This window comes from Peromyscus eremicus, chromosome 13, assembly GCF_949786415.1.
Source record: "Peromyscus eremicus chromosome 13, PerEre_H2_v1, whole genome shotgun sequence".
NCBI lineage: Eukaryota > Metazoa > Chordata > Mammalia > Rodentia > Cricetidae > Peromyscus > Peromyscus eremicus.
Genome location: NC_081429.1, coordinates 7308724 through 7333053, shown reverse-complemented (window position 1 = coordinate 7333053; position 24330 = coordinate 7308724). Strand labels below are relative to the sequence as shown.

General features: G+C 49.8%; 1 protein-coding gene across 4 annotated transcripts in view; it reads right to left on the bottom strand.

Moving 5' to 3' along the window:
• Positions 1 to 16562, bottom strand: part of Lrrfip1 (LRR binding FLII interacting protein 1) — a 135832-nt gene extending 119270 nt beyond the window's left edge. For all 4 annotated transcript variants that reach the window (XM_059278086.1, XM_059278080.1, XM_059278081.1 and 1 more), the window contains exon 1: positions 16454 to 16562. In XM_059278086.1, the coding sequence (XP_059134069.1) occupies positions 16454 to 16549 (96 nt within the window). In that variant the 5' untranslated portion in view covers positions 16550 to 16562. The remainder of the gene's footprint in view (positions 1 to 16453) is intronic.
• Positions 16563 to 24330: the final 7768 nt, after the last annotated feature.

Sequence of the window (24330 nt, the reverse complement as noted above, 5' to 3'; positions counted from 1 at the left end):
TGCTGGAGCCTAGGGGAGAACCTGGATGCTGGAGCCTGGAGTCTCAAGGGGAACTAGGAGCCTGGAGCTAGTCTTGAGAAGAGTTATGAGCTGGGGGGGGGCAGGAGTGCTGTGGGATGTCTTTCTGTACACTGTGACTATGTGTTGCTCTGATTGGTTGATAAATAAAGTTGTTTGGCCAATGATAAGGCAGAATAAGGTTAGAAGGTACATTCAAACTGGACAGTGAAGAGAAGAAAGGAGAGTTGGGAGGAGACGCCAGCCCACCATGAAGGAGCAAGATGCCTGTAGATAGGGAAAGCCATGGCCATGTGGCAACATATAGATTAATAGTAATGGGTTGAATTAAGCTGTAAGAGCTAGCTAGCAAGAAGCCTGACCTATAGGCCATACAGTTTGTAATTAATATAAGCCTCTGAGTAATGTTTGTTTGTTTGTTTGGTTTTTCAAGACAGGGTTTCTCTGTGTAGTTTTGGTACCTGTCCTGGATCTCACTCTGTAGACCAGGCTGGCCTTGAACTCACAGAGATCCGCCTGCCTCTGCCTCCCGAGTGCAGGGATTAAAGGCATGCGCCACCACCACCTGGCCTAAGTGATTATTTTATAAGCAGCTGTGGTCCAGGTGGGAGAGATTCATCCGGACTGCTAGGCAAGGCAGGTCCAGAGAAACATCTGGCTGCGCAGGAGTCAGGCCTCTACCTCTTTAAGCACAGGTGACGGACGGGTGAGAACTGCACACACATTTGTGGCTGGCATGATGTCCTGTGAAGCTTCTGAGGGTGTGTAAGGAGATCACCCCTGCTGAGCATGTGTGCATTGACAGCAAGCTCACCCCAAGAATGACATCCACATCAGCTCGTACGTGCCACGATTTTATCGTGGCTTCCATCCCTCAGGTGGGCGCACTGGGGCTCAGGGACCCCACGGCTTCATCAGAGATGGCAAAGCTGGTATGTGGGAACTGCAGAGCCCAGTGTTGATGGTCAAGGCTGTACCCTCCAAGAAAGACTCAGAATGACTCAGGGAACCTCTTAGAGGATGCTTCTGGGCTGGGAAATTAGGGGAAAAAGTTCTCCCAGTGAGAACAGTTCAAAGCCTTGGCCACAGGGACAGCTGTGGTCTCTGGGGTGGCTGGCCCTTTGCTGGTGAACTCTGAGGAGGCTAGAGGGCAGAGAGGCTACACTTTCTGAGCACGCTATCCATAAAAGCTACTCCATCCACCAGCACACGGACTTTGACAGGTTTGTAACCTGCCTTAGTTACACTATACTCCCTATATATATATATATACGTGTGTGTGTGTGTGTGTGTGTGTGTGTGTGTGTGTGTGTGTGTGTGCGTATATATATACTATATTCACAGACGTTCAAAAAAGTTAGTGTCCACAAACCAAACAGGAAATCATGGTTACCCTTTGACCTGCCCTCCTCCCACAGGTGGTACTATGACAGCATGAGGTCCACCAGTCACAGGGCTGGGCAGCCTGGAAGACTCGGTGTATGGTGGTGATGGGGGACAGGGGGAGAGGAGATAACATCCCACTGAGCAGTATGACAAGGAGAGGTACCTGGGAAAGGGACACATCTTAGGCTAGGTGGGAGATGGGCAGGCCATGAGGCTTCCCAAAGAAGTGCCATGGACCAGAGACCTCAAAGGAGACGAGCCAGCGCGTGAAGGTGGAAGGGGCGGTGTACGCTGAGTGAGACAGACCTGGGCTGTGGACGCACATCAACCATAAGCCCTCCTAATGGCTTCTGCCTTCCACCTACAGAGGAAGACCCTGAGGCCTCCAGGTAGTCAGAGATCCATGACACAGACACCAGACCCTGAGGCCTCCAGGTAGTCAAAGATCCATGATGCAGACACCAGACCCTGAGGCCTCCAGGTAGTCAGAGATCCATGGTACAGACACCAGACCCTGAGGCCTCCAGGTAGTCAAAGATCCATGATGCAGACACCAGACCCTGAGGCCTCCAGGTAGTCAGAGATCCATGATACAGACACCAGACCCTGAGGCCTCCAGGTAGTCAGAGATCCATGGTACAGACACCAGACCCTGAGGCCTCCAGGTAGTCAGAGATCCATGACACAGACATTGCTGGCAGCAGAGCTCAGCTCCATTCGCACGCTGAGATAAAGGCATCACAACGGGACCCTGTGGGGGCCTAGAGAGAAAGCATCAGCTATTGAAGATGAGGGATAAGGAGTCCACCTAGGGGGAAGGTGGGCTTCACCTAAAATGGCTCCAGACTTCAAAGAGCAGAGTAAAAACCACATGGGGTGCAGAGTGACCACTGTGTGGGCTGTGGCCTGTTCCGCTTCGCTCCTGAGGAACATGTCTTAGAAACTGCTGTCAGAGGGCTAGCCGCTGGGCTGTGGGCCTCCTCCCTCTCCCCACAGGACTCAGGAGCGTTAATTAGCCCTCCTGCTCCATGGAAGGAAACCCGGAAAAGATATTTAGCCAAGAAAAAGAAACTAAAACAGAAACAAAATCCAAGCACAGAGGCCCAGTCAGCTTCACACCACAGGTGAGTACCGACGCTGGGTTACTGAGAGAGACTGTGGAGTGTGCTTCACTCACAATTCACACCTAAAAACAGAAGCAAGGGGTGGAAGTGATGGAGGCAAATGCACCAGAGCAGCAGTTCTCAACCTGTGGGTCATGGCCCCCTGGGGGAGGATCAAACAACCCTTTCACGGGGGTCACCTAAGACCACAGGAAAACACAGATATTTACATTACAATTCATAACAGCAGCAAAATTACAGTTATGAAGTAGCAACAAAAGTAATTTTATGGTTGGGGGTCAGCACAGCATGAGGAACTGTATTGAAGGGTCCCAGCATTAGGAAGGTTGAGAACCACTGTGCTAGAGCATTAACGAGGCATTCCTGTCCCCTTCAGCAGCCCAGGGTGACTCATGTCCCACTGGCTAAGGGAACGGAAGGCCCTGGGTAGAGGAAGGGGGAGCCCTCAGCCGCCAGTGCTGTGTGCACAGCCCTTTCTTGGCTAAGAGAGAGAGGGTGGAGGCTGCACAGCACGTTCTGGGAATAGTGGAGACGTAAGGGAGGCGCCAAGATGGGAGCTGCAAGGTGATGGAGGGGATCCTGGGCAAGACGGTGACCCAACATCTATTTTAAGAAGCTTAGCTGTGTGGCTTTGTAGGAAGTATGGCGATAATTTTAATCCTGTGGAAAGGTGGATGTCATTGATCACTTGTTGTCCAATATCTGTGCCCTGCTAATCTGGGTGGAGTACTGGTGGGACTCCAGCCCCACCCTCACATGCCACACTGAGTTGGGAAGTGTCCCATTTTCCTTCTGAAGCGTTAGCTGGATTTCAAGTGGGCCAATGACAAAGCAGACCGAGGTTGTACCTGAATATGCCTTGATCTTGAACTTGTAGCACCCAGGACTGTAAGCAGCCAGCGTCCCTGCACTATTATGCAGCCTGTGATGTACTGCTATAGCAGCCCCCCACAGACAAATGCCACCACACTTCTGGAACACAGGCAAGTGCCATTAAATTTGCAGCAGAGGCTTCTACTTCTAGAATCGGCAGCTGACTTCTAGAACTGCCCCCCACCCACCCCGCTGAGGTGACAGTCCCCTCTCTACAGCTTTCCAGGTCTGATGGAGGAAATAAAAAAACAGGCTAGACTTTCTGCCTGCCCCACAGAACAGCCACTCACCCTGACGGTAGAGTGGAGTGATGTCTAGGCTTCCATAGCAGAGGCCAGTGGTTCTGAGCTCAAGGCACAGACTCAGCAGAGGGGGAGGCAATTCCTAAATCAGTGTTCTCCCCAGGAGCCATCTGACAATGTCTGGAAACATGTTCCCGTATCACCACCACCAAAGAGGTGGGAGTTATTGGCATCTGCTGATCAGAAACTAGGGATCTTGTTGAGCCTTCTATGGTACATACAAAAGCCACCACAAGAGCTATCTGGTCCCCCAAGCCGACAGCATCGAGGCTGAGGAACCCCAACCTAAAACCAAAGTATGAAAGAAGACACTGAAAACAGAAATGAGTTGGAAGGCCCTCACCTCATCTCAACCCATGTGGCAACCACTCTGGCGGCTGGAGGCATGGGTTAAAAATAGGGAGGTAATTCGGTAGCTTCTCAGAGGTCAGGTAAGCCCAAAGAAAAACAGTTGTGAACGAGCCTGGCCTGCAGGGGCCAGGTCTTCAGGAAGTCACCCAAGACAGGCACTCACCTAGGCTACACAAGGATGGAGTACTAAGGAAGCCAGAGTGCATCCTCTTGCTGACTTGAATTGAGGACCAAGAAACAAAAGTGATACTGGATACAGGGGGTCCTTTGTGCAAAGAACAGCATCAGTGGGCCTTTTGTCACTAAGATGAAATGCCTGACACAAACAACCTAAGGGAATGAGGACTACTTCAGGGAGGGGAGTCAGTCCATGGGCCTTGGCTCTGTTGACTCTGGGTCATAGTGAGGCAGAACACTATGGTGGTGGGAGCTTGTGGCCAAAGCTTCCTACCTCATGGCAGGCAGCTAACACAGAATGAAAGAGAGGAAGACCCTCAGACTAAATACAGCCTTCAGAGACACATCCCATTGGTCTATTTCCTTCAGCTAGGCACCACCTCCTAAAGCTTCTAGAACCTCCCAAAATACCACCATCAACCAAGGACCAACCCCTTCAATATATCAGCCCCTTTTTCAGGGGGTACAGTTCATATCCAACCATAGCAGCCTCCAGCTCCCATACTCTGAGCCAGGGAAGCCCACAGGCATGCGGGGACACACACACACACACACACACACACACACACACACACACACACACACAGTTAAACCATAGCCAAGAAGCCAGATGCAGTGGTGCATGCCTGCCATCTTACCATTCTGAAGCTAGAGAATCTGTTTTTGTTGGTTTGTTTTTTCTGAGACAGGTTTTCTCTGTGTAGCTTTGAAGCTTGTCCTGGAACTCACTCTGTAGACCAGGTTGGCCTTGAACTCACAGGGTTCTATCTGCCTGCTCCTGCCTCTGGAATGCTGGAATTAAAGGCCTGCGCCACTGTCCCCCAGCAAAGCTAGAGGATCTTGAGTTCAAGGTCAGCCTGGGTGACATAGTGAGACTCCATCACAAGCCAACAAGGCCACAGCCATGAGCATTTTCACAGTGAGTTCATTTAACCAGTCCTTTGTGCCACCTGTGTCTCTCTTCCGGTCCAAGGTTATCTTCCCGGTCATTTCTCTCTCATCCTTCCTCTCTGTCCTCTCTCTCCTCACCCCACCCTATCCCTTCACTCAGGAGGAAGTTTCAGCCCTGACCCTGGATCCCTGGCTACATCCCAATTGGATTCAAAGCACCAAGGCCTCCTGATTATCTCCCCAAGCTCCTTGCAGGCAGGAAATGTCCACTGTCCTTTCAGTAGTACCTGCTAAATGCCACACGACACACTCGACCACATTCCCACAACTGCCCTGTCAGTACCATTCCTCTCTCACAGACAAAGGGAAGGGGTGAAGACTGTGCCCTCTCCACAAGCGTGCTTCAGGCAGAACCCCACTGCAGGCTACCCCTCCTGCCTGCATCTCCATCTCCCTCCGCTTCTGTGCCAGACTATGAGTGACATATGGCTTGAGAAAACTCAACTGGGATTCCAAATGATGGGCTATGCCTATCATAATATAGCTCCATAAAGGATAAATCATTGCTCCAGGGCTATGGCCTATGCCAACACAGTGGCTGCTGGCTTTGTAGCTACTTGGATTAGTTCTAAAACAATGGAGAATGAAGGTCATCAGTTGCACGGGCACACTACCATTGCTCAACAGTGACGGAGGACAGTATGATACCTTGCAGAGACACAGACAATTCCCAGTTCCCATCACAACAGATGTCCCACAGGCCAGGGTGCTGAGAGAGACAGAGAGACAGAGAGAGAGAGAGAGAGAGAGAGAGAGAGAGAGAGAGAGAGAGAGAGAGAGAGAGAGAGAGCTGATGTTCCAGAGGCAGTGAGAAGTATCTCAGGGTATACGGGATGGCCATGTTCCCTACTCAGTCTACATGGGAAGCCTGCTTCCAGGACTGTCAGTGTGGATGTCCCCATATCTTTCCAGATGCCTGAGGGATGCCATAGAAGAAGGTGGGAAGTAAGAATAAATGAAATAGCTGGGTGGTGGTGGTGCACATCTTTAGTCCCAGCACTTGGGAGGCAGAGGCAGGTAGATCTCTGTGAGTTTGAGGCCAACCTGGTCTACAGAGTGAGTTCCAGGACAGCCAGGCTACACAGAGAAACCCTGTCTCAAAAAACAAAAACAAACAAACAAAAAGAAATCAAGGATAAGGGCAGCATGGGCAGCGGTGCAGCATGGGTATGGTGCAGCATAGGTATGGTGCAGCATGGACATGGTGCAGCATGGACATGGTGCAGCATGGGTATGGTGCAGCATGGGCAGTGGTGCAGCATGGGTATGGTGCAGCATGGGCAGCAGTGCAGCACGGGCAGCGGTGCAGCATGGGTATGGTGCAGCATGGATATGGTGCAGCATGGGTATGGTGCAGCATGGGCAGCGGTGCAGCATGGGTATGGTGCAGCATGGATATGGTGCAGCATGGGTATGGTGCAGCATGGGCAGCGGTGCAGCATGGGTATGGTGCAGCATTGGTATGGTGCAGCATAGGTATGGTGCAGCATGGGCAGCGGTGCAGCATGGGTATGGTGCAGCATTGGTATGGTGCAGCATAGGTATGGTGCAGCACGGGCAGCGGTGCAGCATGGGTATGGTGCAGCATGGGCAGTGGTGCAGCATGGGCAGCGGTGCAGCATGGGTATGGTGCAGCATGGGCAGCGGTGCAGCATGGGTAGCGGTGCAGCATGGGTAGGGGTGAAAAGCAGAAGGGACAATGTGTGAGACCCTGGGTTGTTCTATAGTAACAGGGTCAGAGCCGCCATGTGGATCACACCAAGAAGGGAGTGGAAATCCTGACAGAGCTCCAGTGCAATGCTGACTGTTCCTGGCTCACACAGGCCGCTGACTTGAGAGTTCACCCACGGCCAGACCAGATCACATTCTGCCGACCCAACTCTCCAGGTGCTTGTTTATGTAAGGTGTAACTCGGGTGCTAGGGAGCTCGACACACCAATGGATGAATTAAAGATTCTTCATGACTGAAGTCCGAGAAATCTTTTGTCTTGTTAGGTTTTTTCTCTCCTTTCCTTTCCTTTCCTTTCCTTTCCTTTCCTTTCCTTTCCTTTCCTTTCCTTTCTTTCCTTTCCTTTCCTTTCCTTTCCTTTCCTTTCCTTTCCTTTCCTTTCCTTTCCTTTCTTTCCTTTCCTTTCCTTTCCTTTCCTTTCCTTTCCTTTCCTTTCCTTTCCTTTCCTTTCCTTTCCTTTCCTTTCCTTCCCTCCCTCCTTCCCTCTTCTCTCTCTCTCTCTCTCTCTCTCTCTCTCTCTCTCTCTCTCTCTCTCTCTCTCTCTCTCTCTCTGAGACAAGGACTTGCTAGATAGCCATGGCCATTCTGTTACTTGCTATGCAGCCCAAGCTAGCCTTGAACTTGTAGCAGTCCTCCTGCTTCTGCTTTTCAAGTTCCACACGTGTCCCTAGATCCAGCTCAAAATCTTAGGTCTTTGTTTTGTTTTGTTTTTTAAAAAAGCTCTGATCTCTCATTCAATTTGGCATTTTATTTTTTCTCTTGGGAAAAACAAACTAATGAGTAATTTGTCTGCTTTGTAGGAGGATAGTGGGTTCAAGACCAGCCTAGACTACACCGTGAGGCGCTGTGTGTGTGTGGAGGAGGAGGAGGAGGAGGAGGAGGAGGAGGAGGAGGAGGAGGAGGAGGGACAGAGACAGAGACAGAGATTAAAAAGAAAAAGAGGGCTGGTCAGATGGCTCAGTGGGTAAAGACACTTGCTCCAAGACAGACAACCTGCGTTTCATCCCTGGAATCACATGGTGGAAGGCGAGAACCGACTCTGACAAGTTAGCCTTTGACCTCCATCTGTGCGCTGTGGCATGCACACACACAGAAAATAAATGTGATGCAAGCATGGTGGCACACACCATGGGAGGCAGAGGCAGGCACATCTCTGTGAGTTCAAGGCAGATCTGATCTACACAGCAAGTTCCAGGTCAGCCAGGGCTACATCATGAGACCTTGTCTCAAAATAAACGGATAAATAAAAATAAATGCATAATCAAACAAGTTTCAAAAGGGAAGAATCACAAAGAAGAAAGAGGGTGAGGGGCAGGAGGGAAGCCTCCAGAAATTAAAATTAAAAATAGCTCAGGTATATTTAGTAGGAGTAGATTCATCTGAATACTCTCCCAGACAATCCAACAAAAGACAGAAAGGTAGAAAAAAAAAACAAAAGGAAGATCTGTGCAGACAATAGGCATGCCTAGAAGAGAGGAGGGAGCTGACGGGATTGGGATGCCCACAGACCTCTCAGAACTGGAGAGTCACCTCTCAGAACTTCTGGATAGTCATTTCCAGATTGAACGAAGCTAGTCATGCTCAATACACACGGGAAAAGCCCAGGATACCAAGAACAAAGTGACTGCTACGGAATCCAGGGAATAAAAGCAGATTACAACATTGAAACCGTGGACAACACTACCATTCTCAGAACAGCCCCAGATGCCAGAATAAAACAGGAAGACGTATTGGGATGACGGCAGAAATCCATTTTTAATTTTACTTTTCCACATTGATTTACTGACTTATTAGGTAACACCGGCATGTCCTTGGCAAATCTGCCAGCACTACTTCCCACACTCCTCTGGTGTGGTTCTGTTAGCATTTCAAGTGAATGCCAGCAAGTGCAGCCTCCCCCCCATCGAGGACAGAGTGCCACCTTCCCTTTCTGTACAGGGCTCTTTTCAATCAACAGTGCCAACTGGGAACTACTTCAGAGGACAGAGAAATCGTTGACATTCTTCAGAACCTTGTTTTTAACCTAGATCTCTCTATAGAACCAAACTATCAATCAAGCGTGAGGGTGGAATAAGGCTTTTTTAGATGTGCAAATATTTGGAAAAGGTACTCTTGTTCAGAAAGTGACTGAAGGATGTGTTCCAGCAAAACGCATTTTGATCTGAGAAAGACAATGTACAATCCAGGAAACAGGGACTGAACCCCTCCACCCAAAAGGGCGAAAGGATCCTTCAGAGCTGTAAAAAGGGAGTAAGTGCTGAGGTGGGCAAAGCCTGGGTCACCCAGACCTGACTAGATGGATTGTGGGTAACAAATGGGATGACATGATGATCTGACTTGCCTAATTATATTACAAAATGGGTCCATAAAGAGTTCTGTTAAGTCTTTGAAGAATTACAGATCAGGTGAGCAATTTAAATAAAAAGAAATAACTCTAGGAAGAACAGAAAGGTGTATGAGTTGGCTCCACAGTCAAAGTGATTTGTAGTACGCAAAATGGTCACCTTCCCTGGCATTTCCTGAACACTAACTTTGGCCTTTGGCCACTGTTCTGAGATCTTTACATGACATCCCTCATTTGTCCTCATAACAACCTCACGGGAAGTGGACTGTTAACATTTCCCTACTGTACTTATGGGGAGGTCCACATGCTTATGCAATTTGCTTTTGACCATGAATAGAGGACAGATTTGAACCCATGAAACCTTATGGTAATATTTCATTTGTACTGAAATGTGATTTTATTTGTATGTTAATAAATAAAGTTGCCTGGGGGTCAGAGCTAATAGCAAGCCATAGCAGAAGCATAGCGGTGGTGGCATACACCTTTAATCCTGATCACATGACAGGCAGATCTCTGTGTGTTCAAGGATACAGCCAGCATGGAGACACACGCCTTTAATCTCAATACCAACCATAGAAGACCTGGAGGTCTGTATAGACAGGCAGTGATGAGGAGGTCATGTGGTTGAGTTTACAACCAATGAGAAGGCAGAACAGAAAGTCAATAAAAAGACAGATACACAGGAAGTAGACCTCTTTCTGAGGGGAAGGACGACAGCGGCAGCAATAGGTAAGAAAGGTTTTTAGTATTAGCTCTTAGCTACTGCTCTGACCTCTTGGGCTTTTAACTCTGAATTTGGCTCTGTGTTTCTTATTTAATAAGACTGTTACATCTACAAAACCTGACTCTATTGCCCATACCCTCAACCACCCTGTCATTATACCAATGAGCATATTATTTAACCCACAACAGTGGAAATACAGTATGAAGATGTGGGAATGGAGAGAGGCCTAACTTGGGTCCACAGATACCCACTCTGATTCTTCAACCCAGGAAGCCAACAGACATTATCTAAACTTGATAAATCCATAAAGAGTATTTTTTTAAAGGCAGGGTTTCTCTGTGTAGCCTTGGCTGTCCTGGAACTCACTTTGTAGACCAGGCTGGCCTTGAGCTGACAGAAATCCACATGCCTATGCCTCCCAAGTGCTGGGATCAAAGGCATGCACCACCATTGCCTGGCTGAGTATTTTTTATAAGTAGTATTTTAGTAATAGAATATCTATTTATAAGCATAATATCTGTGAAAATGATGATACTCACCAGGGCATTAGGGACTTATGGGCCCTTTAAATATTTGTCTTTCACAGGGTTGTGACAATGTAATATTTATGAAAATATCTCTTATAGTCTAGAAACTGGAACTCTTGTTGGACCTTATAGCCTATTAATAATACACCTTTGAGCTGGGTGGTAGTGGCGCATGCCTTTAATCCCAGCACTTGGGAGGCAGAGGTAGGTGGATTTCTGTGAGTTGGAGGCTAGCCTGGTCTACAGAGAGAGTTACAGGATAGTCAGGGCTACACAGAGAAACCCTGTCTCAAAAAATCAATACACACACAACACACACACACACAACACACACACACACAACACACACACACACAACACACACACACAACACACAATACACACACACACATACACACACACACACACACACACACACACACACACACACACACACTGTATTAGGGTTTCTATTGCTGTGATGAAACACCATGACCAAAAAGCTAGTTGAGGAGGAAAGGGTTTATTAGGCTTATACTTCAGCATTGCTGTTCATCACTGAAGGAAGTCAGGACAGGAACTCAAACGGGGCAGGATCCCAGAGGCAGGAGCTGATGCAGAGGTCATGCTTGCTTCTCATGGCTTGCTCAGCCTGTTATAGAACCCAGGACCAGCAGCCCAGGGATGGCACCACCCACAATGGCTGGGTCCTCTCCCATTGATCACTAAATGAGAAAATGCCCTACAGTTGGATATTATCAGGCATTTCCTTAACTGAATCTACTTTGCTGATGACTCTAGCTTGTGTCTGGTTGACACAGAAAACCACACAGCACACATACCTTGAGGTCATGGAAGGCTCAAGGCCACTCAAGGAAGGCAGAGGACACTGGTGTCTGCCTCATGGCAAGCTAAGCTGAGGGCTCACAGGTCAGTTGCGGACAACTGTCCTAGGGACAGGGGCAGTTGGCCTGACTGCAGGATGTCATCTGCAGTGAAGTCTTAGATGAGGTGTCAAATGCTCTGCTCTTCTGATGGGACTCAGCACACATGGGATGAAACACCTGAGGATGGCTGGCTCACTGTGGTCCCCCTTCCTCCTTTTGTGCCCCACACTTGGACAGGATCTCTAGGTTGACAAGCTTGATTACAGTCCAGGACCGTGGTCTTTACCATTCACTCTGGTCTCTTCAGCCTTTCCTAGTAAAATCCCAACACTGAGCATGGAGCCAGGCCTCAGTGAGACTCCACAGATGGAGGAAGAGACAGCTGGCTATGATGGAAATAGCTGTGGGTGGGGCCCAGAGGCCACCAGAGACAGCAGACCGTCCAGCCGAGGCCCTGAATCCTCTCTAGTCTCTTCCACCTTTTGGCAATCACATCAACAGTCCAAGCTCACAGGCCCAGGAACTCCTGTTCTGGCCATTCATAATACCTCACAGATGATGTCCATCCCCCAGATCTGTGTCTCTCTTAGGAAGGCCACCCAGGGTGGCTTCATTAGTATTTGAGGTGGGGAAGTTCTTCACATTGAACAATGAACAGCCATATGTTTCCCCACCCTATGGAAGTTGGGGTACCACCACTTCCTGACAGTACTAGCCAGCCACCCTGGATGGCACAGCCAGCCAGTGTCCATCAGGTTCTTACCAGCTGACCAGTCTTACAAAGACAACGGCTCAAATCAAGTGGCTGGGTAACAAAGACTTTTCGTCTTTGTCTACTACTCCTCTCCTTGTCAAATCCAGGCAGTAGCTGGCCTCAGTGTGCTGTCACAGTGGGCATGGGGACTATGACAGAGGCCAGGAGTAAGAACTCCTCCCAGATCCCTCAATCCAAGAAAGCCAGGTCAGCTTGATGCTGTAGGTAGTGGAGGGAACGGGTCTCAAATGAGCTAACCCATGAGTACACCCCAACCTACAGCAATCTCAACGGCCTTGAGGCTTGAGAAGACACTGAAGCAGGGGCGATTCATGAGGGCTGAGCTCTGAGGCCTACCTGGAAGGATGGTAAGAAGATAGCATGTGGAAGGGTTATCTTAACGGGCTTGCCGACACAGATGTGGTGCTCACAGAAGGTTCCCCAGAAGTAGAGCCTGCAGCAGGCCTGTGGCTGCTATTGGTTTCTTGCAAGAGCCCTAGAGGCAAGCAGGACGGAGCGTGGGCTCATCAGGGTGCACATGCACAAGGACCACCAGCCTGATCTTGCTGTGAGCCCACGGCAGGAAGTCAGCAGAGTGGAAACGTGGCATGCTCTGTCCTCACGTGAGCTAATGGCTGCAGGCTCCCTGTCCCAGGAACTCCGCTGGCTGGGGGACCTCTCCTCCCACACATTAGGAGCTTTGCCCAGTGAAGGTGAAGTTGGGGGGTGGGCTCTGAGCTTTCAACATCCAATGCTCCTGGACCACATGGCAGGGGGATCCACTTACAAGTGGGTTCCTTGGACAAGAGGCTTCAGGAACAGTTATGGACTAGAGTCCCCCTCCCTGCTTCCTGCCCTGCCCTGCTGAATGAGGAAAGGCATCTCTTGTGGGCCACAGAGGGAGGGACCAACTCACCACCGGAGGAGATGCCTTCACTAGCTCATAACAGACGGACCCATATGAAGCCAGCTGCTGTGACAGCAGCAGGAAAGGCCTGAAAAGGACCCTGAACAGCCTTGGCCAGAGTGCTGAAGGGGAAGTCCAGGCACTCCCAAAGTCCTTGGCAGAAGCTCCCACGTGGGAGGAGGGGAGACTCAGCCTTGGGGTTTACCTTCTGAGAACTTCAGAAGCACGTCTGCCCAGATGTGAGATCTGGCACTCCTAACCTCCTAGAAGGCCATGTCTTAATGTCTGAAGAATGCTGGCAGGCCCCTTTCCCCAGCATCATGCTAGAAGTCTACCTCCCAAAGACGATCCAATCAGTGCTGATGGGCCAGAGGCATATTAGATGACAGCCTGTCTGCTTGCTGGGTTGGAGCCAGGCGGGACCTGTGGACGTGGGAAACCAAGGCAGCCTGTGGAGGGGGCACTAAAAAGTTCTCCTCTGTCTCAGAGAACTTCAGAGCCCCAGGAGAACTGAACACTGGATGGGTCCCCTGCCCCTACGGCTCAGGATTTCTGATGATCTTGACCCAGAATCTCCACTTGTTTTCTTGAAGGCCACCATTCATGTCTCTACAACATCTTAAAAAAATTCAGGGCAAGCTGGCCCACCCCAGCTCCAGGCCTGGCACGGGTAGTCCTGTCTCCTTTTGTCACAGGGACTTCATGGAAGCCAGCAATCTGTGGTCTTGGAATTCGGAGCAGGAGAGCCATAGAGACCTGCAGAAGTTCCCTAAAGAGATGTTTCCAGCTCTCTGGAGAGAGTCAGGCAGAGGAGACTGCACATTTCAGGGGGCCAGCTTGGGATGATTCCTTTTGTCCAGCCTGAGGCCAGTGAACTTGTACACAGCACCTCTCCACCTGTGGATGGGGTGAGCATACAGGAGCCCGTAGTGTTGAGATACGAGTACCAGCAAGAGGGGAATCCTGCCTCCCCTAGGATTTTTGTACTCTATTGGTCTGTGTCCCTCATCCAGGTCAAGTGGTCAGGGTTTTTGTCCTGGCAGCCAAACCATCTGGCTGGTAGATACATCCTTCAAGAGCTCAAAATGCCATTTCCTCCAGGAAGCAGCCTCTGATCCCATCTGCTAGCTGGAATAATCTCTCATTCCAAACCTCCAGGCCCTTCCGTGCCCTTTCCCATCAGATCGTGTCTTCTACGGGCATTGTGGACCTACAGGTCCCAACCCACCCTTCTCTTCTGTGAGATAGAGTCTCACTATGTAGCCCATACTGGCCTCCAATTCTGTATCCTCCCAGCTTAGCCTCCTCAGTACTAGGGTCACAAGAGAATTCTACTTAGCTTGCCAGACCCATTTTTAATCCAAATCCTTGCCAGTTTCCCCACTAACTGGTGTATTTAGGATAGGGCATTGGATACCACGATCATGGATTAAAGAGTGAATAGCAAAGTACCAAACCTGAGACAATTTGGCTAATGTTCATAAGAATGCTCAATAACTTAGGGAATAGATATTTGCCATCTGAATTCTGATTTAATTTCACAGTTGGGCAACAGACTTTAATTGCAGAGCAGACAGTATCACCTGCTCCCTGCAATCTTTTCAATGACTGTCACTAGGTCTGGGTACGGGCCACATCTGTGGCTGATTTTCACTGGGGCTTTGGGACATGTGGCGGTGGTGGTGGGGTGCACTCATTTCCAGAGTTAGTTGGATATACTTTATCTGCTGTTCCTTCTCGTCTCCCACAGCCTCAGGGAGTCTGTCCCTCTTTCAGAGATGAGAATGGGGCTAAGAGGGGGGCTGGGGAGCTGGCTTTTCTAGACCAGCACAGCTGGTACAGAGTGGTCTGTCTAGTCTGCAAGCTCAGATCTGACTCCTGCCCGTCTTTATAACTGCTGACTGCAGCTCCCTGGATGCAAGGCAGAACCATCCCCCGGCCTTGCGTCCAATCTATTTTTATAACAACCAGCCGATAAGAGACTGGTTGACGGGACTCCCAATCTTCTCATTCCTTTGTCCTGCAGCCACAGGGATTTGTGGGGCACTCTGGCTCTCCCAGGGACACTTGTTTGCTGTGTGGTCACATACTCATGTAAGAGACTGTTGTGACCAGGAAATTAATTACAGCCAAAGGTCCTGTAACCAACACCGTTAATCACCTACCATCCACCTGTCTCTATGAGCCCTTGGTGTAAGATAGTGCCTGCCTGGATGGCACCTTCTACAGATAACCAACTACAGGCAGCCTCAGCACATTCTGCCAGCTGCACCAGGTACCCACCGAGCCGGGGAGGGCTAAGTGTCAAAAAGCCTCACAGAGGACAGAGCTCGACAGCGGGATTCAGGGGATGGATAGGAGTTTGCTGAAAAGGCCTCTCCTGTCTTGTACAGAGAACATCGTTTCTCAACTCAGTGTTCTGCAAACACGAATCCACATACCAGTAAAAGTGAAGTCAGGCATTTACAACTACCAACCAAGAGAGCCGGTCCTGGGCAGACCCCAGCCACTACCGGTACCATATAACAGCAGTCTAAATTGCTGGGAAGTTTTTCCACGTGGAAATAATATGTAAGGCTAACTCTCCATCACAACCTGCACGGAAGAGATGGGAGGAGCCCGGATTTCATCTGCATTGACTTTTTTTTTTTAAGTTAGTATGTGCACAAGACACTCAAAGGGAACAGAAAAGCAACAGAAATTTCTCTGATTCCTTTGTCCACCCTCCGTCTTAACCAGTCGGCCCCCTCCCCCAGAGCGGCTGCCACCAGTTTGCTCAAGTCTTTCCACGTGTCATGCATGCTGTTGCAGCCTGAAGGGTTGCATCTTTGTGGGAGAAAAACGGGGCGTTTGTGCAGACACGCACACCCATGCGCCCTCCTTTGCCACACGAGAAGTTCATTAAAGAACCGGTTTGCCGTTGTAATGAACTGTCCAGGAAACTTCATGAAACCTCCAAACATACCCTGGCTTGCTTTCAGGCTGGTCTAGACACGGGACCCCGAAGTTACCCACAAGCTGATCCTTATGTGGCAATGGTCACCAACCAACTGGGGCCATTTCAGCAAGGCCATGTGGCTTCTGGGGCCGCTACTGGTCAGCAGGGTCGGCCTAACCTCCTTTCCCGGTACAATGAGGGGTACTGGGCCCCCACTCGACTGGCACCCGGCTACCTTGAGCCCCTGGTGGCCCGATTCAGCCAGTCCCCGGGACTAGAGGCCCACAAGGACCAGGGGCTGTGGCTGAGGGCAGCAGCGCCACCGGCGTGTGGCGGGCGCGGAGTGGTCCGCAGGCCATGATGGGAGCTGGGGCCCAGCGCTTCTGCCCCACGGGGCCGGCCCAGAGCGCGGCCGCTGGGGACCGCTGGGGGCGGCTAGGGACCGCGGGGGACACTGACAGCTGTGGCCGAGCCTCGCTCACCTCGCGCGCGATCTGATTCAGAGCGTCGTCCTCCGCCGTCAGCCGCTCCCGGTTGGGGAGCCGCTTGCGCCCCGATCCCTGCGTACCCATGTCCATCGGCCACGGCGCACAGCTGCTGCGGGACCGGTCTCGGAGCCGCGCTCGCCCGCCTGCCCGCTCCGCCCCTCGCTCCGCCGCGGCGTCATGGCGTCAGCAGCGCGGGGCTGGGGACGCGGGGGGACGCGGGAGGCCGGGGCCAGGACCACTGGGATCTGCGGGTACCCTGGAGACCACGAGGTGGGACGCAGGGACGCAGGAACGCAGGGTGGTGATGGAGATGCTGAAACGGTGGCGATGAGAAAGCTGGAGGACAGAGACGCTGGTGACCCCCGCGGGGGGCACTCGGGGCAAGGCAAAGGCAGAGGATACTGAAAGTAGCAAGGACCCACAAAAGAGCCTCCCTCATAGGGGCGGGCCAGGCAGGGACCTAGGAGTAGCAGATTGTGGAGGAGGTGTATTGGAATACCAGAACACTGGGGTCTGGGCTTGAGGGATACTGTGAGACCAGGGGCTGTTGGTGGTGCTCAGGGGTGTGAGTTGTGGAGGGCATACTGCTCGGAACTGGCATGACACACGTCATGGTTGGAACAGTGGGCAGTTGAGTGGAAACCTCTGCTGGGGTCATACGAAGGTTTTCAGAGGACTGAATGGTCTGGAAGAGTTTGCACTGAGGGATGGGCCCAGGTTATGGTTTAAGCTGGGCATCCCTACCTCAGCCAGTTAAGATAAAAGTCCATCCCCAAGGAGTGAGGGCCTTGCTCTGGGATCAGGTCCAGGTGCCTTCAGATGGCAGTCCAGGTACCAGTGACTTCCTGGCACTGTGCTCTGGGAACCATCCTGTGAGAGGATACAGTTCTGTAGGCCTCTCTTTCTGCCGATCTTTCTGCTCACACTGCCTACAGTCTGCCCCCTGACTGGCTATGGCCACTTGCCTAGTGTGTCTCCAGAATCTGAGAAATGGCCGGACATATTCCTGCTATCCGTGGAAACTGGTGCTCGGAAGCTCTCCGTGGGCACCTGTGAGGAAGATGGAAAGGCTGCCCTGGGGCTAGGCAAGGCGCACGAAGTTCTTCTGCCCAGGCTGTGTCCCTTGGCTCTCGGTGGACTTTTTTTATTTAGACAGGGCACCTGTAGAAGTTCAGGCTGGGAAAGGCATTAGGGTACCTGAAGTTTGGGTGAAATTCAAGGTGGCTGGACTCGGGGGAGGATGGCCCAGAAGAAAAAGACAAGCCTTCTGAAGTCACTGGTGGTAGCCTTGCCCCCACTGGAATCAGGATGGTTAACATTCTAACGTGTTTCCAACCGAGCTGTATGACCAAGTGGGTGGGAGCCCTTAGAAACATCATGTGGAAACTGAAGGGGACAAGAAGCAGACCCCTCAGTGACAGCTGTTGGAAGTGTGTGCCAGGGGGAAAAGATGGTGAATGGAGTGACGTGTGAGGGGTGAGAGATTCTGGTTACATCGCTCAGGGTGTGAGTAGACCCAGCTGGTGCCCTGCTTGACACACTGTAAGGCAAAGGGAGATACCTGTCGGCTGAATCCCCGATGCCATCTCCACACCATGTGGGGCCCCCCTACTCCTTAGTGATGTAATCCTGCTCTGAGAAGCCACAACTATTATCTTTCTTTGCCCAGACTGGCTGGGGGCTGCTCATCATCTTCTCTAGCCAAGGCGCATTAAGATGAGCCCATGCCTGCCAAGGCTGTGTCCTGCCAACCTGTTCCTGCCCTCACACCTGCTCCACACCTGCTGCCTGTCAACCGCTTGGCCAGGCATAAAGGAGACAGGGCCTGGTGCTGCCCTCTTAAGGCTAAGGAAACGCTGGGTGTTCCTTATCCACAGCCAGTTCCAAGTTCTAGCATCTCCCTTCTGGGAGAAGCCTGCCTGATGCCCAAGACCTTTCCTTCTCCCTTAGATCCTCAGCCTGCCCACCTGGCACCCCAGGATACTGGTCCTTTTCTTCTGAGAGGCGTTCTGCCAGCCGGGCTGGCACAGCCTTCCCCTGTAGCTCTCTCCTGCCCCACACAGTAACATCAGCAGATTGTTTCAGAGCAGTGAGAAAAGACACCTCAAAGATCTAAGGTCCAGGGCCACCATGTTCATCTCCAAGACCATCTCTGATGTCCTCCTTAAATACAAATGCCACCTTAGAAAGGGTCCAGAGAAAGAGTGTGTGTGTGTTGGGGCGGGGGGGGGGGGGGGAGCCTTCATAAAGGCCACTGTATAGTTGAATGCTATGGAATTTCCCACCCTGGATCTCTTTGTTAACTGTGTAAGCCCTGCAGGAGGCTTGGAAGTTACAAGCGGTCTAGTCCAATCTGCATGAGAACTGAGAGCTTCTGGGGCGGAGGTTCCCATTAGCTGTCACAAGGCTCCAGCTGGGTGCACTGAGTCATCATGTGATCCTACCCCTGCCTCCTCTGCTGTCCTCCACCAGCAAAGGATGGAAAGATCTCTCTTGGACTATAGTGGAAAGAGTCAGGGGAGCTACAACCCCTCCCAGGGATGGCTGGCATAATGGCCAAATTTATGGCCACCAGTGGGGCTGAGAACAGGGACTGTGTCCTGCCAGGGGGGTTAGCAGCTTTGACCAGCCACCCATTTTCAGTTGCTTCTTTCAATGGCTCACACATATATTTCCAAAAGAGTAAAATGGTTTAGCTCGCTCACTCTGATGCTGCCATCTTAGATATCTGTGGACAAACATTTCCAGCAAACTTCAGGTTTGCTGGAGGACACACTTAGGGGTTGTCTTGGGCTCTTTCTCTCCCCCTCCCGGTCAGTTCCCAGCTCAGTTAGACTCCGCCTAGCTAGACTCCGCCTCTCTAGATTGCTGGGGTGGATGGCTTCCTGAGTGGACTGTATGAAAAAACCGCAGGGGGGTCAGTAAGAAAGTACTAGAACTCGTATTAATAGCCAGAATGGTCTATATAAGGATGCTGTGCTTCAGAAACAGGGATCTGGTCCAAGCCGCTGGGTTCCTTTTACAGGGCAGGAAAGGAGCACATGGGCATGAAGTCCGAGTAGGATTCGAGTGGGTTTTATTAGGAGGCCCCGCAAGGCCGTCTGAATGCCATCGAGACTGATGCCATTCATTCTGTTCTAAAAGTCCCCTTCCATCAAGCTGCCCACTCGGATCTGCAGAATGGCATCTCTGTGGCTGTCACAGCAGCTCCGGAGGGGACCAGGAGGTGTGACTGTGTTGCTAACTTGTGACTAGTTAGAATGCTGAAGCTCTCGAAGCCATTTAAAGTGTTATTCCCGTGGAATCTCACACTCCCAAGTGCTACCTAGTTCAGGAATTTTCTAGAAACGAGGAGGCCGAGTGGGAGGGTGTGATGCTTGGACATGCCATGCGTGTCTCTGGGAGGAGAAGACTGTGAAGGTGGCTGTTCTGCACATAGCCAACTCCTCAGAACATCGGCTTTCTCCTCTTCCACCCCCTCCTCCTCCTCCTCCTCCTCCTCCTCCCTCTCCTCCTCTTCCTCCTCCTTCTCATCCTCCTCTTTCTGGCCTTTGATCAAAGTCAGGACTCTGTATCTGCTAAGCATGCTGCCTATCATTCTTAGAACATCCCTGTGTAGCTCTCTCAGGCAGTTTCCTGAGGCCTAGGACCTTGCCTTTTTATCCCCCCAAGAACCTCGCTCAGGCTTGTGGGTCCATGAGTGTTTAGAAAATGTACTTGAGGGTCTGGATAGATATCTCAGCAGTTAAGAACACCGTCTGCTCTTGCAGAGAACCTGAGTTCAGTTCCCAGAACCCACATGGTGGCTCACAACCATATATGACACCAGTTCCAGGGGATCCGATGTCCTCTTTTGACCTCCTTAGGCACCAGGAATGAACATGATGCACACACATATATACATTCAGGCAAAACACTCATACACATAAAATAAAATAAATCTTTTAAAAAAGAAAATGCACTTAACTGCATACAGAGTCGTTTTTTTCCCTTTTTATATATTGCTGTGTATAGTAGGTATGAAAACCAATATTCACTTTACTTGTGAAAGGGAAATGCTACAAAGCCTTGTCGACTAGTGATGGAATTAACTTTCTCCGGTGTGGGATTCATTAGCTATTGAATCGTTGGCTTTGAAAAAACACAGGGCAGGGAAATTCCCAGGCCTAGCAATGGAGACTAAGCTACATTTAAAAAAAAAATCATTCTTCTGATAATAGCAATGCAAACCTGTCTGTACAGAGAGGGGCCATTGGAGAGTACCAGGGAGTCAGATGCAGACACGAATCCAAATGGACACAGCCTTCACAGGAAGGGAAAGCAAAGGAGGTGACCTCTCCCCCATGAGACGTTTGCTACCATTGAGACATGTTGTAGGATATTTGATCACATCATGAACCCTGGGATTGTGTCATTTACTGGAAAAACCTGCCTCTAGCTGTGGTGTGGCTCAGCTCTAGTACACACCCTTAATCCAAGAGCTTTCTGTTTATTGTAAACAGGATTCAATAAAATCAACCACAGGTCAAGAGGTAGAGCAAGCAACTAGTTGACAGGAAGTAGCCATAGAGAGTAAGAGGGAGTCAGGGAGACAGATAGAAAGGCACACAGGAAGTGGTAGGGAGGAACTTTGAGTTTGGCAGTCCCTTTTGGTTTGGGATGGCAAAAGAGAAGCTCTCTGTCTGGGACACTGGTGAAGGAGGAAGGTCATCTGGCTGCTTTCTCTGCCTCTCTGAGCTAGCAGGTTTTCACCCCAGCATCTAGTTCCCGAGTCTTTATTGGTAAAATAGATGATAGGGACTTAGTTAAAACAACATTTGTCTCCCTATATGGAGGTGGCTAAGGAGGCTGTGATGGGCCTCTGCCTGAGCAGCTGAGGTGCACTCAGGTGCTGAGACAGCAGTAGGTTTAGGTGCAGCCACTGTGCCACAGATATAAAACAACAGAGATAGACCAGGAACAAGTCTCAAGATAGTGGACCGCCGAAGAGTTACATGTCAGAGTCTGGGACTAGAAAATCAATAGGAAAATCAAAGAAATGGGGAACCATGGAAGAAGCAAGTTACAGGATGCTAAATATCCTGAGACCTGAACTGCACATGTGTGGTTGACTCTCCAAGAAACCTAGAAGAATGTAACAGCTAGAATCCTGAAAGAGCTGAGCAGAGGTTGTTAGCAACTGCCTAGTACTAGGGAGATAAAGACAGAAGCTTGGGTCCTGTGGAGCTACCAGGGCCTGGGGCTGTGGTTTGGAACTGTCTCCCAAAGGTGTTTGTTTTTTGTTTTTTGGTTTTTCGAGACAGGGTTTCTCTGTGTAGCTTTGCGCCTTTCCTGGGACTCACTTGGTAGCCCAGGCTGGCCTCGAACTCACAGAGATCCTCCTGTCTCTGCCTCCCGAGTGCTGGGATTAAAGATGTGCGCCACCACCGCCTGGCTAAAGGTGTTTTGAAAGCTCACCCAACAGCCACTGACACCTCTGGAGAGGTTGTACTGGTTAGTTTTTGTCAACTTGACAAAAACTAGAGTCATCTGAGAAGAGGGAGCCTCCTCTATCAGATTGACCTGAAGGCCTGTCTGTGGGGGCATTTTCTTGATTAGTGGTTTGATGTTGGGAGGGCTCAGCCTACTGTGGGCGAGGCCATCCCAGGGCAGGTGGTCCTGGATGGTATAAGAAAGCAGGATGAGCAAGACATAGAAAGCAAGCCAGTAAGAAGCATTCCTCCATGGTCTCTGCATCAGTTTCTGCCTTCAACTTCCTGCCCTGACTTCCCTCGGTGATGGACAGTGACCTAAGATGAGATAACACTTTCCTCCTCTAAGTTGTTTTGTCAGTGTTTTATCACAGAGAAGTAAACTACAACAGAGGTGATGGAACCCTTAGAAGGCGGGACCTGATGAGAGGAAGTTAGGTCATTGGTCCATGTTCTTGAAGAGCAGAGTGGGACTCTTGACCCTCCTTGTCTCTTTGCTTCTGACTACTATGAGGGAAGCAGTCTCGTCATCAGCAAGGTGTGTTGCCTTGCCACAGGCTCTAAACCAACAGAACCGATCAACTGTGATTTGCAACTTCTAAAACCATGAGCCCAACAAAACCTTTCTTCCTTACAAGTTTCTTCCCTCAGGTATTTTGTCATAGTGACAAGACTATTGACTGTTACACCTGGAGGACACCTCGAAATCCCAACCACTTCTTAATTGTGAGGCCACATATTTTGGCTGAAAAGTATGATAGGAAAACCCAGACAGACACACTGTGACAAAACCTGTCTCAATAGGACCAAGGTGACAATCAGGCTGTGGAAAGTCAACTTACTGCTGGGATTCACATTCTTCAAAAGAAGACAACAGAATCCAGACTCTGCAAAATAATGCCAGCACCATACACCATCCTAAGGAATTACTAGACAAGAAAGAGATTCACAGTCAGGAGGCACAGTCAATTGGGAAAAATTCAGAGATGACATAGATGTTGGAATTAGCAGAGAAGCAGCATAAAATAGCTATGAGAGGTGTGGGGATAAAGAATGTAGAGACGTGGGAATTCTAAACATGGACATGCCAAGACATGGTGGTACATGTAGAAGTTCCAGTTCCTCATGAGCTGAAGGGGAAGACACACTTAAATCTATGCTTGTGTGGGTGTATGCCACATGAGTGTAGGTGCCTATGGAGAGCAGAAGAGACTGTTGGATTCCCTGAGATACAGGCAGTTGTGAACCATCTGATGTGGGTCCTCTGGAAGAATAGCAAGCACTCTCAACCACTGAGTCACCTCTCAAGCCCAAATACATTTTAGCAAAAATATATGGAATAGTATTATGAAGAATCTGGATAATATATAAGAAAGGACTAGGAAACTTGAGGAATAATCAATAAAATTACCCAAACAGAATGACACATTTAAAAAATGTAAACAAACAAAAGTGAGTTCTAGGGATTCAGGCTCCCATGGTGGTCAACGCATTTTCAACAGAGGCACCATGAGAATTCAATGAAGAAGAGGGACTGAAGCCACTGGGAATCCATGCGGGTGGGTGTGGGCACCTTGAATTTTACCTTCTGTCTCAGTTAGGGTTTCTATTGCTGGGAAGAGCAACCATGACCACAACAACTCTTATAAAGGAAAGCACTGGGTGGCTATTAGTTGAGTTCAGTCCATGGTGGGACATGGCAGCGTGCATGCAGACATGGTGCTAGGGAAGGAACTGAGATCCTACATCTTGATCCTGCAGGCAACAGGAAGTGGTCTGAGATACTGGGCATGGCTTGAGCATATATGAGATCTCAAAGCCTGCCTCCAAGTGACGCATTTCCTCTAACAAAGCCACACCTCCTAATAGTGCCACTCCTAGTGAGCTTATGGGAGCCAGTTACATTCAAACTACCACTCCTTCCCTCACACTGTATATAATTATGTCACAATAGATTTTAGACTCATACTTAAAAGTTTCTAGAAGAAAATGAATGAGAACATCTTTCAGACCATATAAAAGACCAAGATTTCATAAATAGTACACAGAAAGCACAAATCTAAAATGAAAATTTACAAAAGTCTAAAAAAATTTAAATTCTGCTGATTTATGAATTTCATTATGAAAATGAAAAGACAATCCACAGATCTGGAGGCAATTTCTATAATAGACTGTGGTGACAAAGTACCTGTTTCCAGAATAAAGGCTTCTGAAGTAGTACTGTCACATTGAATGAATACAAATGCCAAGAAGTAACCAAAAAGGAGTTCAACAGTTGTCCTAGTTAGGGTTTCTATGAAGAGACACCATGACCATGGTAACTCTTATAAAAAAAAAAACACATGTAATTGGGGCTGGCTTATATTTTCAGAGATTTAGTCCATTATTATCATGGTGGGA